The sequence below is a fragment of the Watersipora subatra genome, chromosome 11 (assembly GCF_963576615.1).
Source record: "Watersipora subatra chromosome 11, tzWatSuba1.1, whole genome shotgun sequence".
NCBI classification, from domain to species: Eukaryota; Metazoa; Bryozoa; class Gymnolaemata; order Cheilostomatida; family Watersiporidae; genus Watersipora; species Watersipora subatra.
Window position 1 is genome coordinate 23,284,605 of NC_088718.1, and position 20,868 is coordinate 23,305,472.

A 20,868-nucleotide genomic window follows, 5' to 3' on the forward strand; every position below is an offset into this window, starting at 1 on the left:
TGAGTTCCTACTGAACAACCACTCAAACTCATGTGTATATGACAGTTAAAAACCTCTAGCAGAATTAATGCCATACCGAGCAGTCAGAAAGGTTTTCTGTAGCGGATGACTTGAAGCAGATATTCAGGAATACAAAACATTGAATATAACCATGACAATTGGGCATAAAAATAAACATACCTTTCTGAATGACTACCACGTATCTGCCTAACAAAGTTATGTTTGTCTGCTGCACAATCAAAATGGTATAACTAAGCTTATTGCCATTGCATGGGTACGGACTATAGCTACAGACTATATTATATCTGTGCATAGTACGTATTATCGACCAATAAAATATACACAGTGATATCGAGGTAACATTGTACTGTGTTGACATCTCTGATAAAGTGAGCATCAAATGACAGATTGGTTTACCCAAGAGATCCCTGTGATGCATTTTTGTCAAGGCAGTAATAATCATAGATGTAAAGTAATAATATAGAAAGGCATGGATGCATTTTGCCTTGAGTCATTTTAGAGAATCAAGTCATTCCGTCTATGATGACGGTAAAGATTCGATTCAATTCAATTTTTACTGGTAGGATTTGCCAATTCAACTCAACTCTACTGTAAGTAAGTCAACTCAACTCTACTGTAAGTAAGTCAACTCAACTCTACTGTAAGTAAGTCAACTCGACTCTACTGTAAGTAAGTCAACTCAACTCTACTGTAAGTAGAAGATACCACAGAATCAATTGACTTCATTTGTGGAAGAAGCCTTAAGGCTTTTTCGAGCAAGTGTGTTAACTTAACTTGAGTGCCCATCGCTGTCACTCAAGCATATTGATCAGTTGATTTGCCAATGAATGTAATTATCTCTTACTCAGCAATTATATACAACCTGCCACAATAGAGTCAACTTGTTATTACTCGTCCCAAAGTGTCAACTTGTTACTACCTGCCAGAGCAGTGTTAACTTGTTAATACTAGCTATGCATGTTTCAGTTAACTTGGAGTGAATTTGTCAAAAGGTTTTTTATCTATATATATATATATATATATATATATATATATATATATATATATATATATATATATATATATATATTTCTCAATGTATGTCATCTGTCTTGTGTCTTATCTCTGTAAGCATTTCGGCTATAGATCTTAAAATCTTGAAATAAAGAATCCGTACCGAAGAAGATTTGATCTCAAACCCATTCCTTCGGAGGACTGGTGCCGCACCATTTAGGCCACAGAGATTGATATCTTCACCAGCAGAATGATATACAGCCCCTTTTTGGGGAGCTGTATATCATTGCTATAGCCTACGATATTTTCGAAGAAAATTGAAATGCCAATTTTTGCATGCCAACAGTGAAACGAACTGAAATCATATAATTGTATACCAAATAATTTTTGGTTGTAATCATAGCAAAATAAACTATATTTAGTCATTACTTGCTACTGATTTTCCATTTACATTTAAACACATTCAGTTGTTTATTTTTCCTTCTAATTTATTTTAACGAAACTTTCTTTCAAGTTATGAAAACTTTGAAAAATTTTAAAGAAAGTTTGAAAACTTATACAGTTGTTTTATTTATTATTAATTTAGTTGTCCTGCACAAAACCCTTTCCTCATGATATGAAGTTTAAAAGTTACAGTTGTTTGAAAACCTTTACAGTTAACTTTATGTTCTCCTTTAATTTAGTTCAACTACACAAACGCTTCTCTCATGATATGTAGTTTGAAAATATGTTAAATACAAATCAACTTTCTGTCCAAAGACTTATTCATTAGCGGGGCAACGCCGGGTAGCGCAGCTAGTCATTTACATATGTCAACATGTCAACATTGCAGTCCATGAGATGATGAGTTACTAGTATAGTAGCCTTACATAGACATGAGATGATAAGTTACTAGTATAGTAGCCTTACATAGACATGAGATGATAATTTACTAGTATAGTAGCCTTACATAGACATGAGATGATAAGTTACTAGTATAGTAGCCTTACATAGACATGAGATGATAAGTTACTAGTATAGTAGCCTTGCATAGACATTAGATGATAAGTTACTAGTATAGTAGCCTTGCATAGACATGAGATGATAAGTTACCAGTATAGTAGCCTTACATAGGCATGAGATGATAAGTTACTAGTATAGTAGCCTTACATAGACATGAGATGATAAGTTACTAGTATAGTAGCCTTACATAGACATGAGATGATAAGTTACTAGTTTAGTAGCCTTGCATAGGCATGAGATGATAAGTTACTGGTATAATAGCCTTGCATAGACATGAGATGATAAGTTATCAGTATAGTAGCCTTACATAGACATGAGATGATAAGTTACTAGTATAGTAGCCTTGCATAGACATTAGATGATAAGTTACTAGTATAGTAGCCTTGCATAGACATGAGATGATAAGTTACCAGTATAGTAGCCTTACATAGACATGAGATGATAAGTTACTAGTATAGTAGCCTTACATAGACATGAGATGATAAGTTACTAGTATAGTAGCCTTACATAGACATGAGATGATAAGTTACTAGTTTAGTAGCCTTGCATAGGCATGAGATGATAAGTTACTAGTATAATAGCCTTGCATAGACATGAGATGATAAGTTATCAGTATAGTAGTCTTACATAGACATGAGATGATAAGTTATCAGTATAGTAGCCTTACATAGGCATGAGATGATAAGTTACTAGTATAGTAGCCTTACATAGACATGAGATGATAAGTTACTAGTATAGTAGCCTTACATAGGCATGAGATGATAAGTTACTAGTATAGTAGCCTTGCATAGACATAAGATGATAAGTTACTAGTATAGTAGCCTTACATAGACATGAGATGATAAGTTACTAGTATAGTAGCCTTGCATAGGCATGAGATGATAAGTTACTAGTATAGTAGCCTTGCATAGACATAAGATGATAAGTTACTAGTATAGTAGCCTTACATAGACATGAGATGATAAGTTATCAGTATAGTAGCCTTGCATAGACATGAGATGATAAGTTACTAGTATAGTAGCCTTGCATAGACATGAGAAGATATGTTATTAATGTAGTAGCCTTGCATATTCATAGATGCAGCACTCATATTCAGTAAAAACGCATGATAATGGAATCTGTTAACAATATCTATTCTTCTTCCCATGTAGTTTACAGTCCTGTGGCATGAGATCTGTTATCGATATCTTCTCTCCTCTCATGCAGTTTACAGTCCTTTTGCATGGGATCTGTTATGAATATCTTCTCTCCTCTCATGCAGTCTACAGTCCTCTGGCATGGGATCTGTCATCAATATCTACTCTCCTCTCATGCAGTCTACAGTCCTCTGGCATGGGATCTGTTATCAATATCTACTCTCCTCTCATATAGTTTACAGTCCTGTGGCATGAGATCTATCATCAATATCTTCTCTCCTCTCATGCAGTTTACAGTCCTCTGGCATGAGGTCTGTTGTCAATATCTTCTCTCCTCTCATGCAGTTTACAGTCCTGTGGCATGGGATCTGTTGTCAATATCTTCTCTCCTCTCATGTAGTTTACAGTCCTGTGGCATGGGATCTGTTGTCAATATCTTCTCTCCTCTCATGTAGTTTACAGTCATGTGGCATGGGATCTGTTATCAATATCTACTCTCCTCTCATGTAGTTTACAGTCCTGTGGCATGAGGTCTGTTGTCAATATCTTCTCTCCTCTCATGCAGTTTACAGTCCTGTGGCATGGGATCTGTTGTCAATATCTTCTCTCCTCTCATGTAGTTTACAGTCATGTGACATGGGATCTGTTATCAATATCTACTCTCCTCTCATGTAGTTTACAGTCCTGTGGCATGAGATCTGTTGTCAATATCTAATCTCATCTCATGTAGTTTACAGTCCTGTGGCATGGGATCTGTCGTCAATATCTTCTCTCCTCTCATGTAGTTTACTGTCCTGTGGCATGAGATCTTTTATCAATATCTACTCTCCTCTCATGTAGTTTACAGTCCTGTGGCATGAAAAAACTGGGAAGCTTTGAAGCTAATAACGTTGTAACGTTACAATTTATCTTAAAACTGAACTTAAATTTGCTTCTTTGGATCTCCTCTAACTTTGCTGACTGTGTACTTTCCTGTTGTCTCTACAATAGCTAATGTGGTAGCTAATACCATAAGTAATACAATAGCTAATATGATAGCGAATACAGAAGCTAAATTTATTCATGGCGGCATATAAAAGCCATGCGTTCCTTAGCAGGATGTAGCCAAGGTGTAATATACCGTAACATATAAAACAGTACATACAAGTCTATCGGAAATGAAACACACTTCATTGATACTCTTTAGGCTTATATTAGCAAAAGCTATTCAAAAACCTTGTGAAGCAGCAAGGTTGGTTAATAGTCAACTACAAAGTAACAACAATATTTTTCTTGACTTTTGCTAATGCTCGTGCTCGAAAGGAAATTATCTTGGATTAAAATTAAGCTGCCTATTTCGTTGCAAAAAAGATAGTAGTGGATGGCAGTGATAGATATATCGCAGTCTATATGGCAGTCTATATGGCAGTCTATATGGCAGCCTATATTGCAGTCTATATCGCAGTCTATATCGCAGTCTATATCGCAGTGCATATCGCAGTGTATATCGCAGTCTATATCGCAGTCTATATCACAGTCTATACCACAGTCTTTATCACAGTCTATATCGTAGTCTATATCATAGTCTATGTCTCAGTCTACATCGCAGTTTATATCGCAGTCTATATAACAGTCTATATCACAGTCTATATCACAGTCTATATCACAGTCTATATCACTGTCTATATCACAGTTTATATCACAGTCTATATCTCAGTCTTTATCACAGTATATATCTCAGTCTATATCACAGTCTATATCACAGTCTATATCACAGTCTATATCACAGTCTATATCACAGTCTATATCTCAGTCTACATCGCAGTTTATATCGCAGTCTATACCACAGTTTATTTCACAGTCTATATCACAGTCTATATCACAGTCTATGTCACAGTCTATATCACAGTCTATATCACAGTCTATATCTCAGTCTACATCGCAGTTTATATCACAGTCTATTTCACAGTCTATATCACAGTCTATATCACAGTATATATCTCAGTCTATATCACAGTCTATATCGCAGTCTGTATCACAGTCTATATCGCAGTCTATATCGCAGTCTATATCACAGTATATATCTCAGTCTATATCACAGTCTATATCACAGTCTATATCTCAGTCTACATCGCAGTTTATATCGGAGTCTATTTCACAGTCTATATCACAGTCTATATCACAGTCTAAATCGCAGTCTATATCGCAGTCTATATCGCAGTTTATATCACAGTTTATTTCACAGTCTATACCACAGTTTATATCACAGTCTATATCACAGTCTATATCAAAGTCTATATTACAGTCTAAATCACAGTCTAAATCACAGTCTATATTACAGTCTATTTCACAGTATATATCTCAGTCTATATCGCAGTTATTATCACAGTCTATATCACTGTCTATATCACAGTCTATATCACAGTCTATATCACAGTCTATACCACAGCCTATATCACAGTCTATATCACCGTCTATATCACAGTCTATATCACAGTATATATCTCAGTCTATATCACAGTCTATATCACAGTTTATATCTCAGTCTACATTGCAGTTTATATCGCAGTCTATTTCACAGTCTATATCACAGTTTATACCACAGTTTATATCACAGTCTATATCGCAGTCTATATCGCAGTCTATATCACAGTTTATTTCACAGTCTATACCACAGTTTATATCACAGTCTATATCTCAGTCTATATCACAGTCTATATTACAGTCTATATCACAGTCTATATCACAGTATATATCTCAGTCTATATCACAGTCTATATCACAGTTTATATCTCAGTCTACATTGCAGTTTATATCGCGGTCTATTTCACAGTCTATATCACAGTCTATACCACAGTTTATATCACAGTCTATATCGCAGTCTATATCGCAGTCTATATCACAGTTTATTTCACAGTCTATACCACAGTTTATATCACAGTCTATATCTCAGTCTATATCACAGTCTATATCACAGTCTATACCACATTCTATATTACAGTCTATATCACAGTCTATATCACAGTCTATATCACAGTCTATATCACAGTCTATATCTCAGTCTACATCGCAGTTTATATCGGAGTCTATTTCACAGTCTATATCACAGTCTATATCACAGTCTATATCACAGTTTATATCTCAGTCTACATTGCAGTTTATATCGCAGTCTATTTCACAGTCTATATCACAGTCTTTACCACAGTTTATATCACAGTCTATATCGCAGTCTATATCGCAGTCTATATCGCAGTCTATATCACAGTTTATTTCACAGTCTATACCACAGTTTATATCACAGTCTATATCTCAGTCTATATCACAGTCTATATTACAGTCTATATCACAGTCTATATTACAGTCTATATCACAGCCTATATCACAGTATATATCTCAGTCTACATCGCAGTCTATATCGCAGTCTGTATCACAGTCTATCTCACAGTCTATATCGCAGTCTATATCGCTGTCTATATCACAGTTTATATCACAGTCTATACCACAGTTTATATCACAGTCTATATCACAGTCTATATCACAGTCTATATGCCAGTCTATATTACAGTCTATATCTCAGTCTATATCACAGTCTAATCACAGTATATGTCTCAGTCTATATCGCAGTTTATATCACAGTCTATATCACAGTCTATATCACAGTCTATATCACAGTCTATATCTCAGTCTATATCATAGTCTATATCACTGTCTATATCACAGTCCTTATCACAGTCTGACAGCATAAACATTGATAAACGTAGTTTATACTGAGAGGCTGTTTGGTTATTAAAAACAATGTGATTATGTCGTTTGTTCGTAGTACAGTTAAGAACCCAACTGAAATAGTGTTAACAGAAGTTAAAGGTCATAGTGAGTCTTGGAAAACTATAAGCAGTCACCGTAACTAAACTCAAGTAAAATCACATTGACTGCAGACTGCTTGATACGTACTACTGTACCTTTGTCATAATTACATGTAGATAAACCATTGTCTCATTGTCTGCAACCTCAGGAAACATTGTCTACACTCTCAGGAAACATTGACTGTTTTATGTGACGACTTTTGAGGCTGCAGAAACCTTATTTCAACTTTTAATAATTCTATAATTTGGAGTAGCTAATATCACGGACTGCGGTATTCTCAGATTTGATTTATATTTAGCTGACGGTTGGAATCATGGAGGCCGAAGAAATTCCTGCCATGGACATGTCTGGCACTTCTGATCCTTATGTTAAAGTCTTCCTACTTCCAGATAAGAAAAAAAAATTTGAAACCAAAGTACACCGAAAGACCTTGAGCCCAGTCTTCAACGAAAGCTTCGTCTTCAAGGTGAACACCTTTGTCACCTTTCATATCATTCTTTATTATATTTATAATGCAAAAGCTTTGAGGCATTTAATTTATGGAGCAGTTAATATTTAATTTTTGCTGCAACCGTTTTCAATTTAAGCTACAATTAATTTTCAAATAATAGTGCAATCCATCTAAAAGGCATATTCATTTTAAATTTATTGTAAGATTTAGCAAAAATTCGTCTTATTTTTTGACAAGTGTTAAAAAATCTAAGCCAAACCTTTTTTTGAAATTTTATTAAATCTACGAATCCCGGTTGCAAGTGTAAAATGAATTCGCATACAAAAATGTAACACAATCTGATGCTTGGGCAGCTGAGATGCTTTGTAAGCTGTCTTTCTGGGTGGTCCTTCTGAGTGGTCCTTCTGGGTGGTCCTTTTGGGTGATTTACCTGTACCCGAATAAAACAAATAGAATGCGCAATACAATTATATTTTTTTCATTTCAACTGTCTAATAAATATACTATATATACATTGATATATATAAATATATATATTGTATATATGTATATATCTATATATAATAAAATATATATATATATATATATAGCTCTTTCGTATTTCAGCTGGCATTTGGAGATGTACCACAAAAGACTCTCGTTATGGCCGTCTATGACTTTGACAGATTCAGCAAGCATGACCAAATCGGTCAAGTCGTCATTCCTCTCAGCACTATCGACCTGTGTGAGAGCCTTGAGGAGACGAGAGACCTGACCAGTCCTGATGACGAGAAGGTCTGTCAATTGCCGACTGACCTTGAATAGCTTCATTTATAATACAGCTTCTATTGAGGAGTGGTAATGGTTGCTTGCAGATTTGCTAACAATAAAGAATCGCTCATATCGAAAGTGTCTAAGTCGATTCTAGTAGAATTTGAAGACTAGAAAGACATATTTGGTCAAACTCAGTTTTATTTGGTAAAATAATAGATCAATTCAAGAATATTTTATTTAGTAAGTAAAGCAACAAAGCGGTTCAGGAATATTTGCAATAATCTTCAAGTTATTAAATATTATTAGTATAACAATATTTTAGTAATGTTGGTGCCATCTTTCTGGCTTGCTGCTAGCTAATATTTTTTGTTGTTGCTAAAATAAAAATAGTTCACATCTCATTAATTGTTTTAGAGAAACAGTTTTTAACACTTTTTAATTTTTATCAAGTAATTTCTTTGAAATTAAAATACTTTTTGCTATATTTTTTACTATGACTGTTTAATTTTTCTTCACAAACAAGAGCTTTTTTAGATATAGGCATATAGGAGGCTCTGGCTCACTTGATGTGTGGCCCTCTTACCGGTGCTATTCACCTCTGTCTCACTTTCTTTATGATATGGATGAAAAGTGACCATGATATCGAATAATGTTTATCAACTGATTTATTTTATCAATTTTAATTTTGGCTGGCAATAATTAACTGTAATCATATAGCTTTTTATGGGCCAATTGTAAGTGGCAGTTGTTACCAAGAAAACTATCTGTACTCATTATAGTAAATAAAATTATTAGGTCACACACAGAAAAATGCTGTAATGTTGACTAGCCGATCTTTAAATATTCAGGTATATCACTCCTAACTTTTTCTTATTCAAGATTTGACCACTTTGGTTACAATACTTTCAAATATATATTACATTACATATTACCTTATGTTATATTAAAATATATTATATTTTATTATATATTATGCTATCTCTTATATTACACATACATTCTTGTTATTGCAGGAAGTTCTTGGAGACATTTGCTTTTCACTCCGATATGTACCTACCGCTGGCAAGCTTACCATTAATATTCTTGAGGCAAAGAATTTGAAAAAAATGGATGTCGGTGGATTGTCTGGTTAGTGTAGTATCAGTACACATTTGTCCATTTTCTTAGTAACAGCAGCGAACGTAAACTAAAGATGGCCACACCTACACGTAGGTAGCATTTTTGATAATGGTGGTTGGGTCGTTACTATGGCAACAGTCATTGTCTTCATAGCTATCGTAGGCCACATAAAGGATTGGTAAAATTTAATGTATTCACTGTTTAAATGAGGTTTTATAACCATTTATGATTGGCTGCTATCTAGCAGAGCTTGCACCAAATGGGCTGTTTCAGTGGCATATGACAATAATGAGGTATGAACACCGAAATACTCAACACTAATTGGTTGAGATTGAAACCTTCGTCCTATACTGTCAATACATAAATGGCTTCCTGCTTGTACAACAAAGTTGTGCTTTGTGTAGATCCGTATGTGAAGTTGGCTCTTATTCAAAATGGAAAGAGGATAAAGAAGAAAAAGACAACAATCAAGAAGTGTACTCTTAACCCCTACTTCAATGAGTCCTTCACCTTTGAAGTTCCTTTTGAGCAAATTCAGGTATACTTTTTCTTCTATCATCAGTAAACCTCTGGCTTACAAAAGTTAACTCAGTATTTACTATTTAGAAAGATCAACGTTGGTAAAACATAAAATTGTGACATTTGTTTGTTGGCCCAACAGACTTTGTAAGAGTGGCCTATTAAAATTATCTCAATAGAGTCTCGTTCTAAGCCTTGATGAATGCAGAAGTTAAAACTGTAGCAGTTATACCAGAGCTGTGTCACAGCCAGTAGCACTTGTTGCTCTGTGACACAGCTCTGTGACACAGCTCTGTGACACAGCTCTGTGACACAGCTCCGTGACACAGCTCCGTGACACAGCTCCGTGACACAGCTCTGTGATAATATTTTGTAATTGAATTGTTGCTAAAGATATCTAGACTGGCTGTTAACCACATTCTTCCATGCGCAATTACTTCCTGCTGTGTCTCTCTTCCCCCTCTCCCCCTCTCTCTGTCCACCCTCTACTCCTCACCCCTCTCCGCTCTTTCTCCCTCTCCCCCTTTCCCCCTCTTGCCCCTCTTCCCCTCTCCCCTTTTACCTCCCCCTCTCCCCCTTCCCCCTCTCTTTTTCACCCTCGCCTTTTCACCCTCTCCTTTTCACCTTCTACATTTCAACCTCTCTCTTTCCTTCCAGTTTTGTTTTACTAAGTAGCTATTAGTAGGTACCTAGTAAAACAGAGACAAGAAAGGTAATAAGGTGTTTACTAATAGGTGGTAATAAGGTAGTTACTAGTAGGTGGTAATAAGGTAGTTACTAGTAGGAGGTAATAAGGTAGTTACTAGTAGGTGGTAATAAGGAAGTTACTAGTAGGAGGTAATAAGGTAGTTACTAGTAGGTGGTAATAAGGTAGTTACTAGTAGGTGGTAATAAGGTAGTTACTAGTAGGAGGAAATAAGGTAGTTACTAGTAGGAGGTAATAAGGTAGTTACTAGTAGGAGGTAATAAGGTAGTTACTAGTAGGAGGTAATAAGGTAGTTACTAGTAGGAGGTAATAAGGTAGTTACTAGTAGGCGGTAATAAGGTAGTTACTAGTAGGTAGTAATAAGGTAGTTACTAATAGGAGGTAATAAGGTAGTTACTAGTAGGTGGTAATAATGTAGTTACTAGTAGGTGGTAATAAGGTAGTTACTAGTAGGTGGTAATAAGGTAGTTACTAGTAAGAGGTAATAATGTAGTTACTAGTAGGAGGTAACAAGGTAGTTACTAGTAGGAGGTAATAAGGTAGTTACTAATAGGAGGTAATAAGGTAGTTACTAGTAGGAGGTAATAATGTAGTTACTAGTAGGTGGTAATAAGGAAGTTACTAGTAGGAGGTAAGAAGGTAGTTACTAATAGGAGGTAATAATGTAGTTACTAGTAGGAGGTAACAAGGTAGTTACTAGTAGGAGGTAATAAGGTAGTTACTAGTAGGAGGTAATAAGGTAGTTACTAGTAGGAGGTAATAAGGTAGTTACTAGTAGGAGGTAATAAGGTAGTTATTAGTAGGAGGTAAAAAGATAGTTACTAGTAGGTAGTAATAAGGTAGTTACTAGTAGGAGGTAATAAGGTAGTTACTAGTAGGAGGTAATAAGTTAGCTACTAGTAGGAGGTAATAAGGTAGTTACTAGTAGGAGGTAATAAGGTAGTTACTAGTAGGAGGTAATAAGGTAGTTACTAGTAGGTGGTAATAAGGTAGTTACTAGTAGGAGGTAATAAGGTAGTTACTAGTAGGTAGTAATAAGGTAGTTACTAGTAGGAGGTAATAAGGTAGTTACTAGTAGGAGGTAATAAGTTAGCTACTAGTAGGAGGTAATAAGGTAGTTACTAGTAGGAGGTAATAAGGTAGTTACTAGTAGGAGGTAATAAGGTAGTTACTAGTAGGTGGTAATAAGGTAGTTACTAGTAGGAGGTAATAAGGTAGTTAATAGTAGGTGGTAATAAGGTAGTTACTAGTAGGTGGCAATAAGGTAGTTACTAGTAGGTGGCAATAAGGTAGTTACTAGTAGGAGGTAATAAGGTAGTTACTAGTAGGAGGTAATAAGGTAGTTACTAGTAGGAGGTAATAAGGTAGTTACTAGTAGGAGGTAATAAGGTAGTTACTAGTAGGAGGTAATAAGGTAGTTATTAGTAGGAGGTAAAAAGATAGTTACTAGTAGGTAGTAATAAGGTAGTTACTAGTAGGAGGTAATAAGGTAGTTACTAGTAGGAGGTAATAAGTTAGCTACTAGTAGGAGGTAATAAGGTAGTTACTAGTAGGAGGTAATAAGGTAGTTACTAGTAGGAGGTAATAAGGTAGTTACTAGTAGGTGGTAATAAGGTAGTTACTAGTAGGAGGTAATAAGGTAGTTAATAGTAGGTGGTAATAAGGTAGTTACTAGTAGGTGGCAATAAGGTAGTTACTAGTAGGTGGCAATAAGGTAGTTACTAGTAGGAGGTAATAAGGTAGTTACTAGTAGGAGGTAATAAGGTAGTTACTAGTAGGAGGTAATAAGGTAGTTACTAGTAGGAGGTAATAAGGTAGTTACTAGTAGGAGGTAATAAGGTAGTTATTAGTAGGAGGTAAAAAGATAGTTACTAGTAGGTAGTAATAAGGTAGTTACTAGTAGGAGGTAATAAGGTAGTTACTAGTAGGAGGTAATAAGTTAGCTACTAGTAGGAGGTAATAAGGTAGTTACTAGTAGGAGGTAATAAGGTAGTTACTAGTAGGAGGTAATAAGGTAGTTACTAGTAGGAGGTAATAAGGTAGTTACTAGTAGGTAGTAATAAGGTAGTTACTAGTAGGAGGTAATAAGGTAGTTACTAGTAGGAGGTAATAAGTTAGCTACTAGTAGGAGGTAATAAGGTAGTTACTAGTAGGAGGTAATAAGGTAGTTACTAGTAGGAGGTAATAAGGTAGTTACTAGTAGGTGGTAATAAGGTAGTTACTAGTAGGAGGTAATAAGGTAGTTACTAGTAGGTGGTAATAAGGTAGTTACTAGTAGGTGGCAATAAGGTAGTTACTAGTAGGTGGCAATAAGGTAGTTACTAGTAGGAGGTAATAAGGTAGTTACTAGTAGGAGGTAATAAGGTAGTTACTACTAGGTGGTAATAAGGTAGTTACTAGTACTTACTGAGGAAGTACCTATTGCAGAGAATCCAAGCACAAGTAACAGTTGTTGACTACGATAGAATTGGAACATCTGATCCAATCGGTCGAACGACTGTCGGTTACGGAACCACAGGCTCTGAGTTGCGTCACTGGAGCGATATGCTGGCCAACCCTCGAAGACCGATAGCCCAATGGCATACACTGCAGGAAGTACCTGAGGGCAAATAATGTGCATTCTAGTCCCACCAGCTATCTGCCACCCGCAATAACTACAGTACATTTTAGTTTATTCGTCATCACAGTGCTCTTGAAGCATCAGGACAAATGCTCTTTCAGAGGGAAAACATAATTCCAAAAATTACAAACTAAAATCATTTTGTGCTTTCAAACACCCCTCTTACATAGTCTTTTTGCCTGTCACTTGAAGCTACTAGCAAGTACTTGTAGAGTTTGAATTCCTTTTGACAGTTCACTTGTTATTCAGTTCTTTATAATCATAAAATTGTCTTCAGACAGCGTAACTTAATCTATCCTAACTTAACTAAAATGTTCAAAGCTTATTGTCATTCTTCCTTTCCTCATAATTGTAATCAGGCATCTCAGCATCCAAGATAGTAGAGAAGTTTGCCTAAACACCTTACTGTGTCATGGCTTGGCACAGAATGAGTATAGAGATTTTTACATGACAGACAAAGAAATCTTTATACGGAAATTGAGTCGAGATATTGAATAGGACATCAAGTTAACCAAAGTCTGTGTTGTTTCTGTTCTCTTTTGTTAAAAGAACAGCTAGCAGCCAATAATGCAATGTAAGCTCAGATACGATACCAACTAAACTGCTATTAATAAAAAAGACTATATAACTCAATTAAAAAGTTTACTTGGTAGTCTCTTTCTGTTCTACTAGTGACTTGCTGCCTCCAATACATATTACTTATCATCCCCATCTTCTTCTTCTTTCTTTGATTAGGTCTGGAACACAGCTTCCAGCAGCTTTCTTCACGCTGACTTTCATACATAGACTGCCGCTGCTAACATACAGAACAATTTTAAATCAAGTCTATCCATTATTATTATTATAATCATTTAAATCATGTTTTGTTCCATTCAACTTGAACTGCTCCAAAAAATAACGGGGACTTCTGTGTTAGGCAGTAACCTTCTGACAGTAAGCTTCTGACAGTAACCTTCTGACAGTAAGCTTCTGACAGTAACCTTCTGACAGTAACCTTCTGACAGTAAGCTTCTGACAGTTACCTTCTGACAGTAACCTTCTGACAGTAAGCTTCTGACAGTTATCTTCTGACAGTAACTTTCTGACAGTAAGCTTCTGACAGTAACCTTCTGACAGTGACCTTCTGGCATTAACCTTCTGACAGTAACCTTTAGACATTAACCTTCTGACAGTGACCTTCTGACAGTAACTTTCTGGCATTAACCTTCTGACATTAACCTTCTGACAGTGACCTTCTGGCATTAACCTTTTGACAGTAACCTTCTGACAGTAACCTTTAGACATTAACCTTCTGACAGTGACCTTCTGACAGTAACTTTCTGGCATTAACCTTCTGACATTAACCTTCTGACAGTAACCTTCTGACAGTAACCTTCTGACAGTAACCTTCTGGCATTAACCTTCTGACAGTAACCTTCTGACAGTAACCTTCTGGCAGTAACCCAGAGTGAGAAGCTTTATTCAAGCTATACATACTTTAGCGTGATTAAATGTTAGTTATTCCATGCTTGCAGAAACTCGTGCATAACACTATTTTTATTTTGGACATGAATATTATATTTTATGTTCTCTTACGGTGTAATAATGCTGTCATAGAAGTAGAAGACAACAGCATTATATTTGTGATTATTCTGTACCGAAGGGTCACCGATATCGCGATTGCATTCTTGTTGTTAAGCATTCCTTTTGCAATTTTATTTGGTCCTTGTACTTTTGGATAAAGCTACTTCAATCATTGACATGTTTTTAAGAATGCATACAAAAGACTAGTAGTGGTATTTTACTTTGAATTGTTATATAATTGTATTTATGTTATATAATACAGTCCTTCAATAGTCAGAAAATCAGTCCTTCATCTTAGTTTTCTGTCTATAATCTTCAGCCAGAGCCTGAGCTCTAGGCATGTCTATTAATAGGTTCATTATCATAATAGGTTATTATAACAAACCTGTTGACCATGGTCTAGCTTGTAACAGCTTGTAACAACTAGTTTCTTCAGCCTTACAACTGTGAAAACAATAAACGCTGAGAATATGGCTGCAGACGCTCATCGCCTAGCGTAGATGTTCTGCATTGTAGATATGAACACTTCACGTAGGTGTTTAACACTTTCAATCCTGGGCTCAAGATAGTTCAGGGAGTTGTTTTCTCATCAGTTCCAATGCCCGAGAAAACCGTGTAGTTTCACTTCATTTTCCTCTACTTTCACTTTAGCTAGACTTACACAATTTTGGCCACTCTGTTTCTGATACTGTTTGATATATAATATATGATAATATACAGCATATAATATATAATAATGTTTCAGTATAATTCCAAAGTTCTACGCTGATTAGTTCTAGAGAGATCATCAAAATATTGAAGGTATTTTCCTGGCCAAGAAAAGAAAAATGGCTGGCGACAGGGCATTAGTTTCAAGTGACAAACTGATTAGAGTTCTTTTTAAGGAAGGCTCAGGTATAGAACCATCTAGAGAGTATTTCCTCATCAGCAACAAGAGCTCTACACTAAAACTAGTTAAGTTTCTATTCATAACAAATAAACACACTCTCTGTGTACTGTAACCATTATGTTTCTTCAGCTGCCACTAAAACTTTTTTGGAGAGAGGAAAATGAGAAATATTACTCTATTTGATTACAGTTGTTTCATTATTTTTTACAAGCCTACAATAATATTCAGTTCAAAGGAATCCAAGGCTACTCTAAGTGCTGTCACTGTCGAAGGATAGGCTGTAATAAGGTCTCCGATAACTTAACTGGTTGCTTTCTAGCCAGCTAAGTGATTGATATTCAGTGCAGTGATCCCTCTACATTCGCCGCAGTAGTAAAGGCTGACCATACGAAGCGGGATGCAATGTTTAGATTTATTTTATCCTCTACTTTGGAACACAGTATTATGTAATGCATCATCCATAATTTATCCATATATAGCCATGTGCTAAAATTACAGGCTTTAAAAAGAGAACTGATTTTAATGGAGTCGTTATTAACGGGTTGACAACGCGAGATCTTATTAGTCACTAAAGTTCAGTTAGACACTCAAAATGAGACTCTGTTTCTTTTCATGCATTGAAGCATGAAGCCTGCCTCTCCTGCTACATACACGAAGCCTGCCTCTCCTGCTACGTACACGAAACCTGCCTCTCCTGCTACGTACACGAAGCCTGCCTCTCTTGCTACGTACACGAAGCCTGCCTCTCCTGCTACGTACACGAAGCCTGACTCTCCTGCTACGTACACGAAGCCTGCCTCTCCTGCTACGTACACGAAACCTGCCTCTCCTGCTACGTACACGAAGCCTGCCTCTCCTGCTACGTACACGAAGCCTGCCTCTCCTGCTACGTACACGAAGCCTGACTCTCCTGCTACGTACACGAAGACTGCCTCTTCTGCTACGTACTTGAAGACTGCCTCTTCTGCTACGTACGCAAAAACTGCCTTTTCTGCTACGTACGCAGAGACTGCCACTCCTGGTACGTACACAAAGACTGCCTCTCCTGCTACGTACACAAAGACTGCCTCTCCTGCTACGTACGCTGAGACTGCCTCTCTTGCTACGTATGCGAAGACTGCCTTTCCTGCTAGGTACTCGGAGACTGCCTCTTCTGCTACGTACACAAAAACTACCTCTCCTGCTACGTACACGAAGCTTGCCTCTCCTGCTACGTACCCAGAGACTGCCTCTTCTGCTACATACGCGGAGACTGCCTTTCCTGCTACGTACGCGGAAACTGCCTCTCCTGCTACGTACGCTGCTACTGTTTACATTTGATCTACACTACAATAGCATTTTGAATGTTTATTATTTTACACGCTGGTGTATCTGTGTAAAGGTCTAGATTCTGGCCAGTCTGCGATTCGGCCCGATTGGAAATCTGGGTAGGCTTACTTTACTTAGTGCCACCAACTCTATGTTTGTTTGCAATAACAAATAGTGGTACTTTAATGTGCATTATATTTATAGACAAATACAATCATAACACAAGCCGTGTGTAAAACATGAGCACAACAAATCTGCTTTTTCATAAATGAGCGTTTCCTTACATACTAATCTTCTCGTGTTAGGCTCTTCCTCTTGCCTTACTCGCTTGGATGACGTCCGACCGGCGGCATACGCGGGAGCGTGCTCTTTGCAGCTGGCTGTCTTCGGTGTTGGCCGAGCTGCTTCTACCACATATGTGCATGTACTGTGGCAATAGGTGTGAGTGCTTAATTTAGTAAGAAATCACGGAGAGGCTAATCTTTGTACCAGACTCTCAGAGATTGCGAGAATCCTGTTCAAACGCAATGTTTTTTATTGTGATTAAGTCTCCATTTGCTTTTCTGCTGTGTTCATTTTTCCAATCCAATTTTTTTGGGAAATTTTTTTATATTAGGATTTGAGAAATTAAATAAAATCAAGCCAAATCATGTTGTTAATTTTATCTCCAAAAATTGTTCTCCAATGTGGCTGAACAATGGCAGGTTTTTAAAAAAGAGTGCTCTACTTGATTAGGTTTAATGTCAGCATTAACGCCAACACTATCGCCAACGTTAGCATTAACATTAATGTTATCGTTAGTGTTAATGTTAGCATTAACATTAATGTTAGTGTTAATGTTAGCGTAAATGTTAATGGTCTACAATATAAAAGGAATCCGTAAGGAGAGCTCAACCAGAAGTTAATTACCAAAGTATAAAAATTAGTTTACCATACAGACAGCATATATTCACCATACAGACAGCATATATTTACCATATAGACAGCATATATTTACCATATGGACAGCGTATATTAGTTACAATGTAGTATATATAACTTAGTATATATCACTACTGTAGACCTACTTAGTACATATCACTGATGTAGACCTACTTAGTATATGTCACTGATGTAGACCTACTTAGTATATATCACTAATGTAGACCTACTTAGTATATATCACTAATGTAGACCTACTTAGTATATGTCCCTGATGTAGACCTACTTAGTATATATCACTGATGTAGACCTACTTAGTATGTATCACTGATGTAGACCTACTTAGTATATATCACTGATGTAGACCACTTAGTATATGCCACTGATGTAGACCTACTAAGTTCTCTTGAGGAAGAACCTGTAACAATGTGATGGCATGCTAGATTGCCAAGAAGCATTCAAATGGAAATACCAATCATGGTCTGATAAGAGATGGTGCCTTTTTGCACACCTTCAATTTTGCAAAAAAGATTTGGAACCTTGGCTTTCACAAATGCAAGAATTGGACAGCCAATAGAAATGCTGCAGTCAAAATGGATCACAGCTCAAGTATCAATCACTTCTCGTTGCACAGTTAACCAGCACTTCAAATCAGTCATCATTGCAGACAGCTAGGCAAGCTATATGGTAAATAGCAAGAGAAAATCTCCGAGTCAGTTTAATCTATGGGATATGTATCAGAATTCAAGAGTCTTCTTCCTAGTCTAGTAATATATATTTATTTTTTCATAAGCACACACCATAGTAGCATGGTAGATATTTACACGCTGCCCGCCAGCTTTCCTGTCTGTTGATATTGATTCGTGGTAGTTGTGGTCGGCAAATACACGAGTAAAATACAAGTCTATTTCAGATGCCTTCAGTCATCACCAGAGGAGCCCTTCCAGAAGCATGCCCATTTTGTGTAACCATTCAATGCAGAGCTGTTTGACACATGTTAATTTTGGGTAGAGTTTTACGAGCATGCCCATTATGTGGCACTGTCCAAACAGGTGCAGTAGTCTAAGCATGTCTTTTTGTGTGACTATCTACGAAGGAGTACTTGTACAAGTATGTAATTCTGTGGCAACATTGAAGAAAGAGCAACTACAAGGTGTGAATGATAAAGCTATCTATATTTCATGAGGAGAGACCGATATGTGTGATATACATGTACATGCATATATTATACATTATATAAGTGCTTTGTATAACTTACTATAACTTACCGCATAATAAAATAAAAATTTTTAAGAAGGATTGTCCAGATGGATTATCTATCAAACAAATGGGAATGTTTCATCGCAATCACGAAACTTCTATTCCAATTAAACCCACAAGGAAGCCTAGGTTTTTTGCCAGCAATACCCATGTAGCCAGCGACGCCCCACAGCACTCAAACATTGATCTCTACTGTGTTCAGTTGCTCTTTAGATGCATCGCAGTGCCATGTTGAATTGATGGCAGACATGATGATCTCCACATGAATCGGATCGGTAACTCCACAAGACTTCAACTTCTCCTCATTCATGTTGGCGAGGGAGCCAAGGGTGTCATAACCATTAGTGAGAAGCTTATCAGTGTACATGGGTAAACCGCTAAGTACCAAGAACTCCTTAACACTGCTGACCCGCTTCTGTTCTGGATTGCGCCTTGTGTCAGCCGAAAGTGGAACCTGAGGCAAGAAACGACAAAGCTGTGAATCAACCAGTTGCTGCCGTAATATGATTACATAATACTTAGAGAAATAATGAAATAGGTCAGCATCACAATCAGCATATTTCATGGTACTTGTACATTTTCATTGTACTACTGAGAAGGGCCTGAGAATAGTACTGTTGTACTATTGAGTCTGTCAGCGAAGCCCACTGACTCCAATCAATAATCGCACATCTATAAACATTCCATTTTGAATAATGATATGACCGTTGAAATAATAATAATTATGACCGTTGAGGATCAACTCATCAACATGCCAATCTTTTGAATGTTGACGGGTGTGGATGCAAACTGCTACAAACTTGTTACAGTACTACAATGCTACGTTGTACTGTCACAGTTCCCATTGGTCACCTTGTAACTCCACCCACAAACTCTCACAGTTCCCATTGGTCACCTTGTAGTTCCACCCACATACTGTCACAGTTCCCATAGGACAACTTGTAACTCCGCCCACAAACTCTCACAGTTCCCATTGGTCACCTTGTAACTCCGCCCACAAACTCTCACAGTTCCCATTGGTCACCTTGTAAGTCCACCCACAAACGCTCACAGTTCCCATAGGTCAACTTGTAACTTCACCCATACACCTGCTTTACATCTGGTTTACAGGGGCAGTAAAGGGTTAACTTAGAGCTACAACTTATGTACAAAAAGAAATTATCAACAAATAAACAACCAGAACTCAAAATCCAACTCATTCAGAGCCTAGAAAAATGGCTGAGACTAAATAAGAGAAGTACAAAGCAGCAAAGACCTCCAGGACAAATCAAACATCAAATTTGCACAAACACAACACGCTCAGTTCTCAATTCTTCTTTGAATTGACAGATGATAAAACTATTCTACATACATCTCAAGTAGTTGAAAACTTACATTTTCTGCCAAGGATTGAACTCATTTTCCATGTTTGCTATAGTAACAAAACTGCTAACAATATTACATTATATAACGATATTATATATCATAGCGATGTAATATTTAAATGAAGTGAATACTGTGCACAGCGGAGGAGATAGTCTTCTATACAATAATCCAAACGTTCTAAGAAATGGGAGATCAGCTTCAGCATAAAAATGATGAGACTGGGCTAAATACTCACACATTGCTGCTGCCTGGCTTGTAGATCATAGCATCTAGCGGCATCCATCTTAAGAGCGACGGTGGTCAGATCTGTACTGTAGAGAGTTGCGTACCTTGAGACGAGGCTCATCGGGACACACCAGTGACCATTCTGTAAAAAATAATAACACACCAGCAGTTAGC

The 20,868-nt window shown here is 36.7% G+C and overlaps 3 protein-coding genes across 4 annotated transcripts in view; 2 read left to right on the forward strand and 1 right to left on the reverse strand.

Annotated features, from left to right (window-relative positions):
- LOC137408774 (synaptotagmin-1-like) overlaps positions 1-14,199 on the forward strand; it is a 29,616-nt gene extending 15,417 nt beyond the window's left edge. The window contains exons 5-9 of the mRNA XM_068095356.1: positions 7,294-7,461; positions 8,053-8,220; positions 9,213-9,327; positions 9,723-9,856; positions 12,971-14,199. Coding sequence (XP_067951457.1) covers positions 7,294-7,461; positions 8,053-8,220; positions 9,213-9,327; positions 9,723-9,856; positions 12,971-13,156 — 771 coding nt within the window. The 3' untranslated portion in view covers positions 13,157-14,199. The remainder of the gene's footprint in view (positions 1-7,293; positions 7,462-8,052; positions 8,221-9,212; positions 9,328-9,722; positions 9,857-12,970) is intronic.
- Positions 14,200-16,239: 2,040 nt separating this feature from the next.
- On the forward strand, positions 16,240-16,935 carry LOC137407879 (putative uncharacterized protein ENSP00000383309). Its single transcript, XM_068094259.1, has one exon. It carries the CDS (start codon positions 16,240-16,242, stop codon positions 16,933-16,935), a length of 696 nt encoding a protein of 231 aa, XP_067950360.1.
- Positions 16,936-19,000: 2,065 nt separating this feature from the next.
- The window catches only part of LOC137408342 (uncharacterized), a 35,760-nt gene continuing 33,892 nt past the window's right edge, over positions 19,001-20,868 (reverse strand). The window contains exons 13-15 of one of the 2 annotated variants that reach the window (XM_068094838.1): positions 20,705-20,836; positions 20,142-20,150; positions 19,001-19,558 (exon numbers count right to left, since the gene is read on the reverse strand). In XM_068094838.1, coding sequence (XP_067950939.1) covers positions 19,280-19,558; positions 20,142-20,150; positions 20,705-20,836 — 420 coding nt within the window. In that variant the 3' untranslated portion in view covers positions 19,001-19,279. The remainder of the gene's footprint in view (positions 19,559-20,141; positions 20,151-20,704; positions 20,837-20,868) is intronic. The other variant, XM_068094837.1, reaches the window with a different exon arrangement.